The 17,574-nt window shown below is 50.1% G+C and overlaps 1 protein-coding gene across 16 annotated transcripts in view; it reads right to left on the bottom strand.

The window, feature by feature from the left end:
• The window catches only part of KCNQ2 (potassium voltage-gated channel subfamily Q member 2), a 65,634-nt gene extending 52,101 nt beyond the window's left edge, over positions 1-13,533 (bottom strand). For 7 of the 16 annotated variants that reach the window (XM_064674003.1, XM_064674007.1, XM_064674009.1 and 4 more), the window contains exon 1: positions 13,141-13,529. In XM_064674003.1, the coding sequence (XP_064530073.1) occupies positions 13,141-13,436 (296 nt within the window). In that variant the 5' untranslated portion in view covers positions 13,437-13,529. Of the gene's footprint in view, positions 1-13,140 lie in introns of all 16 variants that reach the window. The other 9 variants (XM_064674008.1, XM_064674012.1, XM_064674019.1 and 6 more) reach the window with 4 other exon arrangements.
• Between the last annotated feature and the right edge of the window lie 4,041 nt (positions 13,534-17,574).

Genomic DNA, 17,574 nt, shown 5'->3' with positions numbered 1-17,574 from the left:
GGCTCCCAGAAACCACAATAAACCAGCAGGATAAAGCAGCTGTTTGGAGTCTGCAGCTGGCCCTGGGTCTCCTGCTCTGCATCTGCACCTCCTCCTTGCTCCCTCTGAGCCAAAGGTGCAGTCCTTGCTCTTGAAGGCTGGTTTGCCAAGGTCTCTGCCAGCTGAGGGAGGAGGAGGAAGTGGGGGGGTGGGAAGGGGCACTCCCAGAGCACAATCTGTAATTGGGCATCACGGAAATCACAGCTGCAACCACTCTTCAGCCTATTAACACTAATGAATTCGCATGGGATTTTGTTTTGAACAGAAGACATAAACCAGTGATCACATGGGTACTGGGACAAAGCTGGACATCCTCTTGTGAAGATGTTACTTCTCTTTGTTTACCTAAAACCTCAGCTTCTTGTGATTTTTTTTTCATGAATCACAGAATGGTTTGGGTCAGAAGGGATCTTAAAGATCATCTCATTCCAACCCTCCTGCCATCAGTAGAAATGCCACTCACTAGACCAGGTTGCTCCAAGCTCCTTCCAACCTGGCCTTGAATGCTTCCAGCCCTCCCCTCTTTTTTTTTAAACTCTTCTTATTTATTGTAAATCCCACAAGCAGATAAAGCCAAAATCAGCATTTTCTATTCTGATAAGTAACTGTGCTTTAACAACCTTTATAATGGAGATTAGAGACAATATTTAATAATTCAAAGCTTAGGAAGGCCTGATGGGACAAGGATACATGCTGTCTGTATGGGAAATGGTTATTGCAGCTGGAGGAGGGAGAGGCTAGGGTTACAGTCTGGGGAGCAGGGATGCTGGATTTCATGCTGCAGGCATCCTGTGTCACTGAATTCCTCCCTACCTCAGCTCTCAAACTGGAAAAGAAGGTAATGATTCCCCCTGCACGAGGGGGCACAGCTGAGGTTAAGCCCAGGAGTAGTTCAAGGCATGCCCATGGCACTCAGCAAACAACAAATCCTTCTGGAGCAGAACAAACCCTGGCACAAAACCACTGCAAAGCACACCAGCAACCAAGGCTCAGATGGACCAGAGCCAACACAGCATCTTAAATGACAGCACAAAGCCACCCGGGAGCAGGCAGGAGCAGCGTCCTCCAGCACGTGACACCAGGGCATGCCCAGCACCAGAGCCAAGGTGTTCGTCCTCCCCCTTGTAACAGCTCAGGGCAGCTGCAACAGTCCCAAATCCCGTTCCCGGACGGTGGTTTGGCTCCTGACCCAGCGGCAGCAGCCGGTGCGGAGCCCGCGAGCAGACGCCGCAGCACGAATTCCCCATCAGGGCATCCTGCTCCTGCCAGAGCTGGGAAGGAGTCACCTTCACTCGGTGGCATCGGAGCCAAATCTCCCCGGCGACTCGTCAGCCGGCTCCGAGATACGCTCGGGCTGTCTGGGAATTATGTCACCGGGCACTCTAAGTACCAAATGGCCCTTTTATGATCCCGCACGCTCCCTCCCACCTCCTCCTTGGCTCGGAGCCTCGCGAGTGGTCTGTGCCGTGCGCTGAGGACACCGACAGCGACAAAAAGCAATGAATGGATAATAGCCAGGTAGTATTTGGAGTTACAGCATCATCAGCCTGCTGCTAAACCAGAGCAGGAGCAGCTCTCCATCCTGGTTGTGTAACCCGGCCTCACAGGACATTCCCTATAATTAGAGGGCCTTTCCCTGCAGTCCCACGGGGGCCATATTCTGAATTCATGAAGGGATGCTCAGAGCTGAGCTTCCTCTCTAGCACATTTTTTCAGTCTTCCCTAGAAACAGCAAAGAGCAAGAGGAAGCAGGAAGGAGGAGAAAAAAAAAAAAGTTTAATTAATCTCCATTTAATTCCTGCTGCCTGTTAGCAAATGGAATGTAAGTGAGCAACCCCATCAGGTCTGTGCTTACCTCCCTGGGTTCTACCAGCCCCCTGTGTTACCCAGGTGGGGTTCACATCCCACTGGCCCACTGCAGCCAGAAAGGGAATGCTGTCACAGGTCAGGTTTGGCTCTGGCCACTTTTCCCAATACATCCCACAGGGATGTGGCAGCAGACTAAAGAGTTGCAGATGGGGAGGCAATTCATGAGCTTCATTAGTTCCTCTGGGGTTTTTAACAGCCATCGGCTCCCATGTGGGGAAGAGCCAGAAGAGGAGGGCTAGGGAGAACTGAACTCCCTTTGGAGGTTCAGCCTGTTTCTCTACGGTGGGATGGGGTTTGGGCAGGTACTCTCTGCCAAGCACACACCCACAGCAAGCTGTTTGCTCTGCAGAGCGTTTGCAAAGAGGGGCAGCAAAAAAGGCAAGTTCGATGGAGGTGCTCCCCAAGTCCTTGCACATGGATGGGTCAAGTCCAGGCAATGTTAAGCCCTGAAGGACTAGCAGGTCTCCTAGATCTGGCTTTTCCAAAGCACAGGGTGAAGATCTGAGGTTGGGATATGTCTCACCCACTTCTAGATGTCTACAGTAAAACAGTCCCATTCATTTGCCTTATTCAGAGACTCTCATTACCTTTCCCTATACTCAAAACCTCAAATCATTCCCTCCATCCTAAGGCTGGTTAAACCTTCACCAATTTAAGTTTCAGATCTACATGGTGTTAAACCTGACAGAGGGCAGGTTTAGATTAGATATTTCAAAGAAATCCTTCCCTGTGAGGGTGGGGAGGCCCTGGCACAGGCTGCCCAGAGAAGCTGTGGCTGCCCCATCCCGGGAAATGTTTAAAGTCAGGTTGGACAGAGCTTGGAGCAACCTGATCTAGTGGAAGGTGTCCCTTTCCATGGAAGGGAGGGTGGAATGAGATGAGGTTTAAGGTCCCTTCCAACCCAATTCTACGATTTTGTTTATCACAGACTTAGATGGGAGATCTACTGATTCCCAGACTAACCCTCAGCAGCTCACTCTGTGCCATTTAGCACGACTCAAGATGCTCCCACCACCCACAAACACGCATCGGGGAGTGCAGGAGGGGCAGCTCAGAGAAGGTTTCAAATTATATCTGATTTCTGCTGCAGAAAAGAAAAACATCAGCAGCAACAAAAGGTCAGTGCAGAAATTCTTCCTACCCCTCATTAGCTGATATGATTAGTGAGAAGCTGCTAATTAGGGATAGCATTAAAAACATTTAGATGTTTAAAGACAAAAATGTGGAGAAGAAAAATTCAATGCAAAATTCTCATAAATTACAAAGAGCTCAGGAAATTCCCTTTCTCTTTAGGTCTATTTCCTTCCTTACAGGAATAGCCATAACTAAGAAAAAGACAACCACAGTGATGTGCATCCACTACCCACAAGAACCAAACCACGAGGTCACATTAACCAAGTTTCTCTAATGCTGATACAGATTAAATGTTTCATTCCCTCAGGCTGTGGAAACAGAGCCCTCATGAAGTGCCAGCAATTGAGTTCAAGACATAATGACATGAGGACTTGTCCCTCTGGCTCAGGGTGATGCTTAATTGGGTGTGAAGTCAGCTTTTGGATGCACGTTGCCATCAGCACACTGGCTTCTCTGCAGCTCCCCAGAGAGGTGCTATGTAACGAGGCTCTCCTTCACCCCCAAACTCACATGCAGCAAGGCAGCTTTCTGCAAGGCCACCACACAACCATGCCTGTGAAAAGGCCCATCCTGGGAAAAATGACACAACGAAATTCCTGCAAACCTGGCAGCTCCAGCACTGGCAGTGTCTCTGAGGAGCCCCTCCACATTTGCCCATGGCACCTCCAGTCCCTGCTCTAACACCAACAGGGAATTACAACCACTCAATATCTCACCTCTCCTAAGTAAGAAAAACCACAATGAGCAAAAACCCAACAGCATCAGCAAATCAACCTCTGGGGAGAAAAGAGGTTACAAATCACACCTACCCCTCCATCATGAACCACTGTAGAGCAAGAGATGCTCCTGGACAGGGATACCCAGCCCTCTGCATCCCTATGAGCTGTCCCAGCAGCTGTAACACCCCAAGGTGGATAAATGTCCCATGCAAGCTCCTACCCATGCTCGAAATGGCCATGCTCCTTCAGCCAGGAGAGACGGGATCAGCAGCACGAACCTTCCAAGTGATGGATCCAGTTTGAGGGTTGGTTTTGCTGCTCATTCAAGCCAGGAGTCTTTATATAGAGTCAGGGCAGGATCCAAAAGCGGAAGAGAGACACCCACTCCTGGGGAGTGTAACACACACACTGAAATAAATAGCTCCCTGCCTAAGGAGATGACTCAGGAATCTCACTAGTCCTAAAAGCACGAATTATTGCTAATAAACCCCAGAAAACTTGGAGGAAGGCCCAGCTAGGGGTTAACTGGACATGACGTGGCATTTCCAGCCTTGCCAGACATGGAGGAAGAGGAAGGATGAGTAACCACAGAAAAAAAACAGTGTCCAACATTGATGCAATGGGCACACCAGCCTAAGCCCTTCCTGCAGTCTACCAGCCTCAAGACCAATGAGTTGACCTCGTTATTGGGGAGAGCTTTTGTTTTTCACTGCCCCATGTGGAAGCACTCAGGCTTAACCACCGTATGGCTTGGAGTGGCAGGAGGCAACACAGCCTCACTCCCTGTTTGTCCAGCTATAATATACAGATATTTATATTTACCTCTTTTGCTCCCCTCTTGAGTGAAAAATGGAGTGCTCTTACATCCCTTATTACATTCTTCAGATCAGGTAACGAACCTCCCAGCAAGCATAAACCCAATTAATGGCCACTTTGAGACTCTGAGTTGTGCAAAAGCCCATAAACATGCAGGAGAAAGTCTCCCAGCGCTGTGATTTTGCTGCCACATATAACACTCGAACGGGAGAAAGTCAATAAGACTCATGCACAGCCCTCTACGTGCTGCATCTGTAATGAACAGCGACATCACAGCAAACTGCCCCGCTGTGGGTGATCCATGTCCCTGGGAAGATGTGCCACCCTCATCCTCCCAGCCCAACATTAACTCTGCTGAGATCTTCAGACCATGAGATTTCCCACTGAGATGAGCTGCCCCATGTCCCTGGCAGTCTGCTGTAGCCAAAGCCAACCCCAGCTTCTTCTGCAAACCCAAGGAGCATGAATAGAAACCAACCCACCAATTTAAAAGCAAATAAGATGACAGGAAATACTGTTAAAAAGAAAAGTGGAGCAAAGATAACATTTACCAGCAGTGCCCCAACTACTTTATGCCTTTCATCTGTCTTGACTGTTCAATACACCAAGTCTTAAAGCATGGACTGGCTCTCTTTGACTTGATGCACAAAACAGAGGCTTGTAGACTTCTACTTCCATTAGGGGTGCTTGCACACTGATGTAATATTAACAGAGTATTATTTTCTTCTTTCTATTTATTTTAACTATTCTTTGACTGAATTTTTTCTTTTGCACCTCATATTAATTTTTCCCATCACATCAAACCAAAGCTGCAAGAAACACACACAGCAGGTACCCAGACACTCACACAAGAGACAGAAGAGGGGTTTGTACACGAGTCACCTTTGAGTCAGGATTTCTGCTAGCTAATTCTTTTTTTCCTGGGCATCATAATAACTTCATAGAGAGTGACAGCCCAGCTGTGGAAGCTGTGTTAGGATTGCCTGCCCTGCTGTGCTCATCCACTGCAGTGCGTGACAGCAGTTCCATTGCCACCCCAGCCATATTTTGCTGTGACACTGTCACCTCCCCAGGCTGGCAGAGCTCTAAATGAGAAAGCAGGACTTCCAGGCAGATCAGTGTTTGTTTACAAATGAGGAATTTGTGAATCTCTGGGAAAGACCCTCCGGAAGGCAAAATCTCTGCCTCTTTCAATTCTGTCCTGAAGAGACCAAGCACCAGCCACGATGGATTGCCCGGATCCTCAGGCAGAAAGAAGTTGCCTCCTAACTCAGTCATTCCCTCTGCCTGTCCTCTTGTTTCTTTTCCCTGTCCTACCCTCCCACAGGAGGCATTAACAAAGGAGGATCTCTGAATGGGGACTGACCACCGGGTGCTCCCCTCCAAGAGCCAAAACACAACTGGAGCTGCTTAGGAACAAGTATTAGCAAGGCTTGATTACTTTCTGATTTCCCCTGAGTCTTGGGTTGCAGGTCTACAAGAGCTGATCAGGGTTTGCTACAATGGTTCCTTTCTCAAAACCACTTCTCAAATGTGGCTGAGTAAACGTGGATGTCAGATCCTGGTCATCCCATTTCAGTGTGGATCAGCCTCATCTCTCACCTTGACCTTACCTGGCGAGGAATCTACAGTGTAGTTCTGGCTCTGAACACCCCAGTTCCTACTGGGGCTGGAGGAAGGAGGTGGGAGATGCCTCAACTCACTCCAGTTTTCAGTTGGAAATCATGCCAGGCTCTGTCTTCTGTCCTCCTTGTCTGGACTCATCCCAACCAACTCTCCCCTAAGGTGTGCAAGGGAACTTAGGCTCCCTCTGCCATCAGCAGAGACCACTGGGCACCTCCAGAAGGCAAACCTGCCCACATTAACCTGCACTGAGTCTCCTGTGGGATTTCCATAGGATTTTCAAAGGAATCCAGCTTGTATCTGAGCATCACCAAATTCAAGCTGAAAGCCCACTCCACCTGAAATGACTGGACGTTTTAAGTCCCCAGACAAACCAAGTGACTGCTCAGTCACAGCACTTGCAAAGCCAAGGCTGCTGCTGCACCCAACAGCCCCAGTGACTCTGATGGAGCTTTAAATCACCTCCCTAGAGCAGCAAGAGCAAGTGGAGAGAAGATTTCAGAGGTGTTCTTGCTTCTCACGCCTTGGAAAAGGCTGTCCTTTGACATCCAATCCACTAAAAAAAGTTACTGGTTGGATGTTTACCAACACCAAAGCTTTCCACACATCTAAAAAGTACATTAAGAGGCTGGAGTGATGCCCAAGAGAGACCAGAGAGTTCTGGAGGAATGCTCTGCACTCCCTCAGTTATTGACAGGTAGACTGTCAAGAAGCCCTGGGGCTGTAATAAAGCAGCTCTCGCCATCCCAGCCGGTGCCTTGGGAGAGATGCTCCCCATCAAACACTGTGAGTAATTATTTCAGTGCTTTAGAATAATTGCACATGACGCCCCCAAAACACCTCCACTGTAAGTGTCACAGGAGGCTGCATTTGCAGTTTACCCAGGAGAAGGCCAGGAGAACCAAGTGGGGAGCTGAGGTCACAGCAGACGAGCTGAACAAGTCAGATCAAGTGTCACACAACTTGTTTTTACTGGAGAAAATTTACATTTTTCTTTCAATATGGGTAGATGGGCACATCCACCAAGGGGCCACACTTAAATACCTACTCCTGCAGTCCACGTGGGGCCATCTTTTGCCAGAGGTGACTGTCAGAATAGCCCAAGCCTTTTTTTTTGTCTTGCAACCTGATTAGGAGCCATTTAAATGTACAGTGGTGAAGGACCCAGCTGCACCAGCCAAACCACTGTGTTCACTGTCCTTCTGCACTACCTGGTTTTGCTGTCATGTGCTCACTAGTCAGATCAGCTTTCATCACAGGTCCCATCTAAAAACATTCAGGACACTCAGTGTAGACCACCAAAACAATCTGTTTTTGCAACATGGTTCCTTTTGAACCATTATTGCATTAAATATTGGACAAATATTGCATTATTCTGAAGCAATGTGTGGTGCTGGAGACTCCTCTGATGCACTGGGAACAGAGACCTCACACCAACAGGGACAGGCCACTGACAGTTTAATCCTTTGTAGGAATCACTCCCCACCTTTCTCAGCTCTCCTCTACCTGTTCCACAGGACATCACATAGCAGGAAAAAGGACTGGCACATCTCCCCATCACCACAACCTAAAGAGGAATCTGTTCCTCAAGAACTAAGAAACCAGCTAAGCATTTGGGCTGCCTTAACAGGGATTATGAAGGGCTAAGTGTTTGCTACTTAAATCCCATAAGTCAAACACTAAACTCAGGTGTTTTTATCATTGTAAGCACCATTGGTGCCTAAGTGACAGGCAAACCCTCTGCCCTGCCAAAGCAACCACAATTTCTTACCCTACTGATGTCCCTTCCTTCTGCTGCAATGCAAAAAAAATCAAGAAACCTGATTTTTGCTAACTGCATCTCTCAGCAGTGCCCATCTTCCCTTTGGTATATGATTTAGGGCTTGCTTTTTGGGTTATTTCCTCTTATAATAAATAATAAATTGAGCTGTAGCAAGACTCATCTGGTTGAGTGAGGTTTGTGCAGCACCAAAAGGAGGTCACCCAGGGGATCAGCTTGTTTTTCGTTCCCTTAATGTCAGTGTGGGGTGAGTGTGACGCCTGGAACGTGACACATTAGAGCGACTGAAATCAGGTTGCTCCCACCAAGCTCTGACTAAGCTGGGGAGGAGCTCGTGAGGCTTCACACCGTGAAGGTCCCCCTGGCCCCTCAGGAGGACACAACCACTCGGCTGAGGGCACCAGCCCTGCAGGTCAAAGCCCAGCACACCCATGAGGCTCAGCACTGGTGGGAGATCTGTGCTGGCTCCTTCACCCCAAGTACTCAACTAAGAGGTGGGAAGGAGAATCCAGGAGGTCCCTGTATGTCACTGGAGGATGGGCTGAGTTTGGTGGCATTGTACCTGCCTGCAATAACACTGTGGGTGAGGGCTTGGCATGAACCACCCCACTCCTCAGAGTTTGGGGATGGATATCTGAGACTGTCAAACTACATTTACCCCAAAATTCTGATGTGAGACGTTATCTGGGAATGGATCTGTGTGAAATAACCACGTTCTCATCAGACCTTGAGGGGAGGAAGGAGTAACAAAAGGGGCCACACCTGCACTGAGAAACCCTGGACCTCCAGGGAAGCAACTGCATCCACTCCTCATGCTCCCGCCGTGCCAGCTGTGGCCATGCCAGGATGCAGCATGGGCAGGAGACTCTCTGAAGAGAGAGGTGGCTTGTGACAGGGTTAAAAGGGAAGAACAAATGGGATGGGGATGGTACAAGGAAATTTTAAGAGAATTAGACAGAGAGGAAATGTTCTTCCTTATTATAATTTAAGTCCGTGCACTTGCTTAATTAATTGAATGTATGGTGCACAGTATGCAGATAAAAAATGCACCCAAACTATTTTTAACACAGTTAAAAAGGCGCATTAGGGTTCTAAATTCTAAATAGGAAATGCAAGAATTATGTTGGTTCCTGAGGACACAGCTTTAAAAGTGCCTGAATCCAGGATGTTTTCTTGCCACTGCCCCAAATCCAGGCCCCTCCTCTTCAGAGGCCAAGTATGAGCAGCTCACCCACAGATCAGCAAATGGGCTTCCAGACACATCAGGCTATGGAGGTGCCCACTGCAAGTACCTTGCTTAGACTGGCACAGAACACAGTGGTCCCCCCTGAAATAAAAGCACTTTCAAGTATTGCAGCCCTTCCAACTCAGCACCTCTGAGCACAGGACAGGTTACAGTAACCAAGGTAAAAGGGATAGAAGGAGGAAAAAAACACTTAGATTATTCAAAGAAATAAAATCAGATCATTTTGGAAGCCAGCTGCTTCCTTGTGCACAAAACTGCCTCAAGATCCGAGTGCTGCTGCATCTCTCAAAAATCCTGATCTGCTATTTAGACACATCTCAACTTTTCAAGTTTCAGCTCAGCCTTGAACAGAATGAGGCCACGTGCTGCATCGTTAAGGATCTGCCAAAAAAAAAAAAAGGGTGGGGGGAGGAATAAAAAAGAAAGATGATGAAAGAAATACCGGAGTACTGAGAGATGATGAGATAGGGGAACCAGAGTCCACCTCCAGCCACACTCAAAAATGAAGCCCACCAGGCTCAGCTGTCCATGGGGCAATGCGAAATATATATTACATATGATCTGTATACACACAGCTCCCATGAGCAGGTCACCCAGTTGTGTCAGTGTAGGAAGAGCTATTAAGTATAAAAATGCATCCAAACACAAAAATATAAAACTGTGCTTTTGCTCACAGCACTTTTAGAGAGGTAACATTTGAGATGAGACCACGTTAATGAGTTGGAGTTGGGGGCGAGGAGGGAAATGGGGGAGTTTCCCTGGTTTGAATTTCCCTGGTTCCTTATGCATGAAATGGTGTGGATGGGAATGAGCGACAACAGAAAGAGGTGGGGGAATGAAATCAGATGGATTGGATCTGGGATGCAGCATTGGAAATAAATGCAACCTGCACGGGTATCTCAAGGCAGAGCATCGATCACTTGGTGCAGAACCTACCTGGGAGATGGGCCTCTGCAGACAGGGATTTGTCAGAGGTACTGACCCAGAGGCACCTCTCATATTTGTTAAAGCATCTCCATGCTGGGACAGTCCCTACAGTTTGTGTTCCGGCATTGGGTGCAGGGAGCAGCACAGTGGCCTCGGAGCAGCTCCACACTGAGAAACGCAGCTGGGTCTATAAGCATCTCTACAAGCTAAAAACCCAGCCTTGCAGGGTCACAAACTCATTCACACTGGAAATAGCTCCTAAAGCTTTCTGCAAGAAAGCCCCTGTGAGCAGCAGGAGCAGAGAAATAGGGGTGCTGGCAGGTGGGGTCGGGGTGGGGGTCTGACTGAGCCCAAGACAGCAGCAGAACAAGGCACCCTCATCCACAGTCTTTTTCAGGACTCCCATTCCTGCAGCATGGGAGCTAAAGGTGCTTTTGTGCTCAAGGCTTTGGCACAAAATGGGGTTTGGGGCAGGAGGAGACAGAATGACCCCAATAGCACGGGTAGGGCACTGCACCGGCCATCGGGACATCTGGATGGTTCCAGCTCTTCCATACAAACTTTATGACCTTGAGCCAGTCTCATCATCCTCCCATATCTTCAAATATGCAGCAACTAAGCTTTTTATCTGTCCTGGCTGGCTGGCTTAGAGACTTCCAGTTACAGAAACCCAGGAAAGCCCCTCCCTGCCCCATTCCAACACTCACAGACCTGACACAGGCCATGCCGGATTCACCCGGGCAGCAAAGGCTGATAACTGGTGCATGAGCTTATCCTGGGGACTTTGTAGGAAGTTTACCAAATCCTTCAGCTCTTTAAATAGCAAAACAGAAACTGCCAAGGCTAAACCTATCATATGTACAGTTCAGAAGACTGGAATTCATATAACTTCCCAATACACCATAAAAAAAATAATTATATCACCAATGCTTCACAGACGTTGGGGCAATTCCCACTCCAGCCCTGAATTCAGCCTTTCTTTCCCAGCAGGTGCATGGGTGGGGATGGTTTTCAATGGCTCCATGTGTTGTCACAGCAGACTCAAGTAGAGTCACGAGCCCAGAAGAAACACAGCTGCTTGGGCTGGGAGAACCAATGGGCACCCCAGCTTGGCACTGGGAACAGATCTGTTTGGGGTAACCCTGCTCCTGCCTGGGAGCACTCCTGGCTGCCCAAGCAAATGCCACCACAGAGAGCCAAACAGGTCAGAAGTTAAGATACAGTAGCTGAAGAAACCAAAGTTGTTTATAAAGCTCTTACAGTCAGGGCTACCCCTGCTGCTTGTCATTTGGCTTTCAGCCCCTTCCATCTCTATCACTGCCACCCCAGTGTCCCAAGCTGGGCTCTCACCTGTGTTTCACAGTGTACAGTGCACGTTGCACGACATTCCCATCCCTGGCACACGCACAGGGAAGCTCCCAGCTCCCAGTGTGGATGCTCGGCCCCTCCACACGATTCTGGAAGGTTTTGTGACACAAACCACCTACAACTCCAGAGGATGGCCAGAAGCACAAAGGATGCTCAGGGTGCCCAGGACTGGACTCATCATAGCTGCAACTGAGCTCCACAGATGCTCTCTCTTCTCCTCTCCTGTTTCCCTTGGGGCACAAGATCCCCCGAGGACCCGAACTTGCAGCAGTGCAAGGAAAAGCTTCCCTTTCCACCCAGCCAGGATCTCACCTCTCGACCAGTCCCACTAACACCTCCCTGGAAGCCTCAATGTACAATGTACAAAATGGCTGAGGACCAGAAAGCACATCCCAACTCCTTATCTTACAATAGCATAACACCAAAAGGATGGCGGGGGGGGGGAAACAGAAAAGGCCCCAAAAATCCTCTTGCCGGGGCTGACAGAGGCCCTGGCCATGATGAAAAACACAGAAACAAAAAAAACCAAACCAACCATTGACACCAAGGGCATGAGCACTCCAACCTGAGCCCAGGCCTGCAGAAGAGCCTGGTGGGACTGTGGAAAGTCCCAGAGGGAAGGGAGTTGCAGTAACACAGTGATTTATCTTGACCCTTTGCAGTCCTGGGAACAACGGGAAGTCATCTGCTCTCCTATGCAGCAATGCCTCAGAGATGGGCATCCTTCTGCCAGAGGAGGGTCATCTGGGCCATCTCTGCCTAAAACTCGGTGCCGGGGGGGAGATGTGCACCCAGGGATGCTCCTTTGTTTACCGCTCGGCTCTGTGCAGGCAGGGAGCCCCAGACACTGATTAGCATTTCTTTCTAGACACATCTCTAATTCAGCCGCTTCCCACGGGGGCAAGAAATAGCTCCAGAACCCTGAGCAAAGCCCCAGAACCAAACCCATCCCCAAACCCTCCTCAGCCACCCAACGTGCAAAGATGGGGCCGGGGAGGGGAAAGGATGCTGGGGGGGGGGGGGGGGGGGGGCGGGGAGAGACAGTGCCTGAGCAGAGCTTTTTGTTCCTCTGCTCTCAGCATTGCTATGGTGATTTCAAGCAAGACGGAGGAACAGTCGCTACCCGTCACTCCCGCTGCTCCAGCCCCCTGCACCGACCGCATGAGCAGCCCCTTCCCCCGCAAGCAGGAGCGGGCAGGGGGAACAGGGTGCATCGCACCTTTCCGAGGAGCCACCCGCCAGCTCTGCAGGGGCAGCTTCTCCCCCCCACCCCCCTCCCCGCATGGAGATCGCCGCCTCCCGCCCCGTCCCCGGGCACCGCCTGGGCTGGGGCGAGGGATGCAGGATGCGGGATGAGGGATGCGAGATGCAGCGGCGGCCCGGTCCGGCAGCCCGACTGCCCTGGAGGGGGGGAGAGGCTCAGCCTCCGCCCCCCGCAGCATCCCCCGGGGCTCCCCAGCCAGCCCTGGCACCCGGCATCCCCTCCCCGCACCCGCTCTGCAGCTGGAGCATCCTCCCTCCCTCGGCGCATTTGGGGGGCTGGGAGGGGTGGAGGAGGGCAGACCGAGCAGAGGGGGAGTCTCTGCCATCAGGTTTGCCCCCCACCCTTTTTTACTCACACGTATGCGTGGTAAATGAAAGCCCATCCCCGCGGTCTCTCCAACACATTGTAGAGGAAATTCTGCAGCTTGCGGTAAAAAGCATTCCTTTTGGGGGGCTTCCCGCTGCCTGAGACCCCGGAGCGGGGCTTGCTGAGGATGCTGCCCCGCTTGGAGCTCTCGGAGCCGGCGATGAGCAGCGCTCCGTCCCGGCTGGAGTCCGGGGCGCCCGGGTCCAGCCCCACGAAGCCCACCTTGAGCTTCTTCTCCGCGGCGGGGCCCGGGTAGACGCCTCCGTTGCGGGATTTCTGCACCATGGTGGCGGCGGGGGGGAGGACGGCGGGGCCGGGGGCGGCGGGGGGCTCCGGCGGGGGGCTCCGCCCGCGCTCCCCGCCGCTGCTCCGCGCCCGGCGCAGCCGAAGCCGCAGGAGCCGCTGCAATCGGCTCCGCCAGCGCCGCCCCGCCGCCGCCCGCCCCCTTAACCCTTGGCATCCCCCGCCGGCGGCAGCATCTCGAGCTCCCCCCCCCCTCCTCCCAACTCCCCAGAAACCCGGGGTTGCCACCTGGGTTTTCCCCTCCCCAGCCAAAAGAAGAAAAAGCGGCTCCGGCCGTTCCCCACCAAGAAAATCAGGATCTGGCATTGTTCCCCCAAATGCGTTGTTCCCCCCTCCAGCATCCCCCTCTCAACTTAAGGTCCGACATCTTCACCCAGCACAGTGTCCAGTGTCCCCTTCCCAAACCAGGCTATGGGATCCCCCCCAAAATCACCAAGGAGTGGGCTCCTTCTGCAAGAGCCCCATGGGAAGGGCTGGGCAGCACCCTGCCCATGGGATGTCCATGCCGTGGCACCCCTGGCAGCGGGTGCAGACATTGCTGCAGCTTCCCAGGAAGGACTCAATCTGTGTCCCATCTCCACTTGGCCACTCGGCCACCAGACCTGCTCACCCTCACCACAAATCCCTATGTGCAAAGTCATTCCTTTTCTCCACGCTTCCTGAAGGTTCAACCTACCACCTTAGGACTTGGAAACCTAAATTTTCAGCTTCCTTTATGCCCTGAAGCCGCACCATGATGGGGTGGGGTCACCGAGTTACCCAGGGACCAAGCTCTCAGCATAGAATGCCCATCTGCAGATGTGCTGATGTGCAGATGTGCTGACCCAAATCAGCTCTTTAACACCCCACTGCTTATGGTCCAGCTGCACCATTTCCTCCCCATGGCTGGTTCTGCCCCAAGCAATACTTCCTCCTGACCTTCCCACCTTCACAGGACTCAGGAGAGGAGAAATAGGCTGCAGAAGCCTGAGGTAGGGCAGAGATACCTGCCCCACACAGTTATCCTCCACGGAAAGAGTTCATTGCACTGCAATGGGAAGACCTGCAATCAAATAAGATCAAGCCCAGCATCATCAATTCCTATGCAGTGACTTTTCTATCCCTTACAACCCAACAAGTCACAGATAATTTCTGAACTGCACACCTCTGCATGTTCTTTGTAAGTAAACAAGGCTTTAGGACAAGATTATTTTTTTTTTTTGTACATGAATTGCAAGCTCAGATGAGCTGCTCCTTTCATCACAAATACCTCAGCACAATATTCATGGAGAAGCAGCAAAATGGTTGCCCTCAGTTTCCTGGCTGCAGGAACCATCCAGGGCTGTGTTTCATTCCCTCTCTTAGCAGAGTCAGCAGTTGGGAAACCAATCCTGCCACTCTGTATTGTTGCCAGCTTTTCCTGAAATTCATATTTAAATGAGAAAATCAACATGACCTTCCAGAGTGCACTTCTCAAGTCCTGGCTTTTTGATCCTCTCCTAATGCATGAGGAGAATCCCAGTGACAACTAATGGACAAGAGGAGAGTTGAGATTAAAGCTGCTGCCTCTCACTCCCCAAACCCTACCATGAACGTTAAGAGAAGGGCCAGCGAGGAGAAGCCCTACATTTTTTATGAACTGTAGGTTTCCTGTGACCCATATTCTCTCCAACACATGGCTCAAAGAGAAGCCATCTCTGCAAGGCAGGCAGAAAACTAAAGCTGGGTTAAATACTGGAAAAACAGATCTGCAAGTATGTCAGCGAATAAATTACTCAATTCAATGAGGGGCCATTCTATTCATTATTTGTGAACACTAGTAAGATCATTAGTGTTCTTTAATAGGGTGGCCAATTACAAATGTGCCTGGCACTAATGTACAAAGTGCATTATTATAGATCCAGTGACGCAGTCCCAAAGCAGGAAATATCCCCCTCCATAAAAAGGCCAACAGCAAACAGAGGAAGCAATTTTCAATTAACAAATTCAAGATTACTAATAGTCTGTGAGCCCTAAAGAAGAATCTAAATTCAATGCACTCCTCTTTGCCTAATTAGTTGGTCATTTGCGATGTCTCACTGCAGCACAGCTTTGGGTATCCTTTATCTCTGAGACCACCAAAAATCAGGGGTGGGAAAGGTAAGGGGTGGGATTTCACCCTTCCCAAGGCATGGATGGGCTGAGGAAAGACATGGTGTGGTTGTAGGCACTGTCAGGGATTGTTGCATCACTCGGGAGGGAGGCAAAACCTCAAAGACAAGCAAGGTCTTGTGAGCAAGTGGCATCAAGGACTGCCTCCTTGTGTAAGCAGAGCAGTCCTTGGGAGGTGGAAAAGGCCTGAAATTGGGGATGAGGACCTGCTGTAGCCTCACCCCTTCTTTCTCTTCACCTTGGACTCTTAGGGCATCTCTAACTCCTTCTCTATGGATAATATTCCCTGAGTTGGCACTGCAAGTTGTAGTTGAGTGTTCAGAAGCACATGATTGGGACCCCAAGCACGTGGCTTTCCACTTTCCGCCCCCACACGCCACTCCAGCAGCTCACAGGAGCTCTCCCTTGCTCCAGTCTGCACAGTGCCTGCTGAGCTGTGGCCCTGAGAGGAGCAGCAGTCTCTTGCGAACAACTGGAACACAATCACAAATCGAGCTGTGATGTCCAGCACGGAGCCCGCAGCAGGTAATTTTGGAGATGAAGTCAGTTGTGTTGTCACTTCTGCTGGGTGGCAGAAGACAGGACACAGCCATTAACACTGGGAATTAATGAGGTATATAAAAGCAGTACTGAGAAGGTGCTTTTATCTGATCCAAGGACATTTTGTCTCCACAAACAAACAGAATTACTGAGTCAGTCCTTTACTTTCAACACTAGTGATGGCTTCAGAACACAAACACCATGGCAGATAGCTTAGACCCTGAAGGTAGGATGAAATCCATCAATCCATATTAAGATACAGAAAGTCCATGCTCTGTCCCCTGGCAATTTTTGAGACATAGTAAGAAGTGACTGGTGTGAAACATGTAGAATGACTCCAGGGATAAATTTCTGCTTGAAACACTGAACGAGAGCCCTTTCTCCATCCCCACCCAGCTGGTGGTTTGTGTGAACTGTGCTACCCGTAGCCTGGGTTTTGTCACTCACAGCTTTCTTCCAGAGCTATTTTCAAACCCTTAAGCAGATGGTTTTACCTCCCCTTGTACAGGATGCTGCAACATCCCAGCAACACTAACCTGCCAAGGGAAAAGACATGAACAGCTCGGTCTTTCTGCACCCAGTGTCCCCCCATCTCCTTCTGCTTCAGCTACCCCTCGCCTCCCACCACCTCATCCTCTTCTCTGAGCAGAAAACAGCCTCCAAGAGCCCATGACTGTTGATTATTCATGTGCCTTACTTGCTTGGCTAAAAGGGACTCTTTCCAACACATGCCAAACCATTTTTGGGTTTGAAACCAGCAGCCCTGACCCAAGAGAGGTTGGTTCATACAAGGAACTCAACCTGGAAGGTGGTGCTTCTTCAGAATAAAGTGGAGCCCACAGGGGGGAAAAAAAAACTGTAAAAAAGATAATTCATGTGCACAAATGGAGAAATCTACAGATTTCCAAAGCAGAAAGGTGAATATGACAAGGGGATACACACTTCTGGCTAGAACAGAAGGCAATGCTCAGTGAAGGCTTCAGCATTTGGGATGGGGAGATTTGGGCACAGCTTAATTTTCTTTAAAATTAGAAGCCTAAACAGACAGAGGCTCCCCAGTGACTCCTCCTTTTCCCTCCAAAGGAGATTTTAAGCTGTATTCTCATCTTTACTAGGCATAGGAAAAGATGCCCATGAGAGGCCACCCCTCCCTGCCACTAAAAATCTTCAATCAGAATTTGCAAGAAACACGCTGACAAAAAGCCAGGCTTCCTTCATCCTGCTGCTGACAGAGCTGCTTATTTTATATTACATATTTATTGGATGCAAAATTTCTGTACCACCATCCATCTTCCTGTCCTGTTCTTAGACAGCACTGACCTCCTTGGAGGCTGTACCAGAAAAACCCAGGACAAATCCTGCTGTATGAGATCAGTTTGAGGTGCAGCTGGAAGTGTCTGACTATATGAACAGAAATCTCCCCAAGTTACACTGAATTCACCTGGAAGGG

Source organism: Pseudopipra pipra, chromosome 17 (genome assembly GCF_036250125.1).
Source record: "Pseudopipra pipra isolate bDixPip1 chromosome 17, bDixPip1.hap1, whole genome shotgun sequence".
NCBI classification, from domain to species: domain Eukaryota; kingdom Metazoa; phylum Chordata; class Aves; order Passeriformes; family Pipridae; genus Pseudopipra; species Pseudopipra pipra.
The sequence above is the reverse complement of the archived record's forward strand: the minus strand, read 5'-3'. Positions and strand labels throughout refer to the sequence as shown.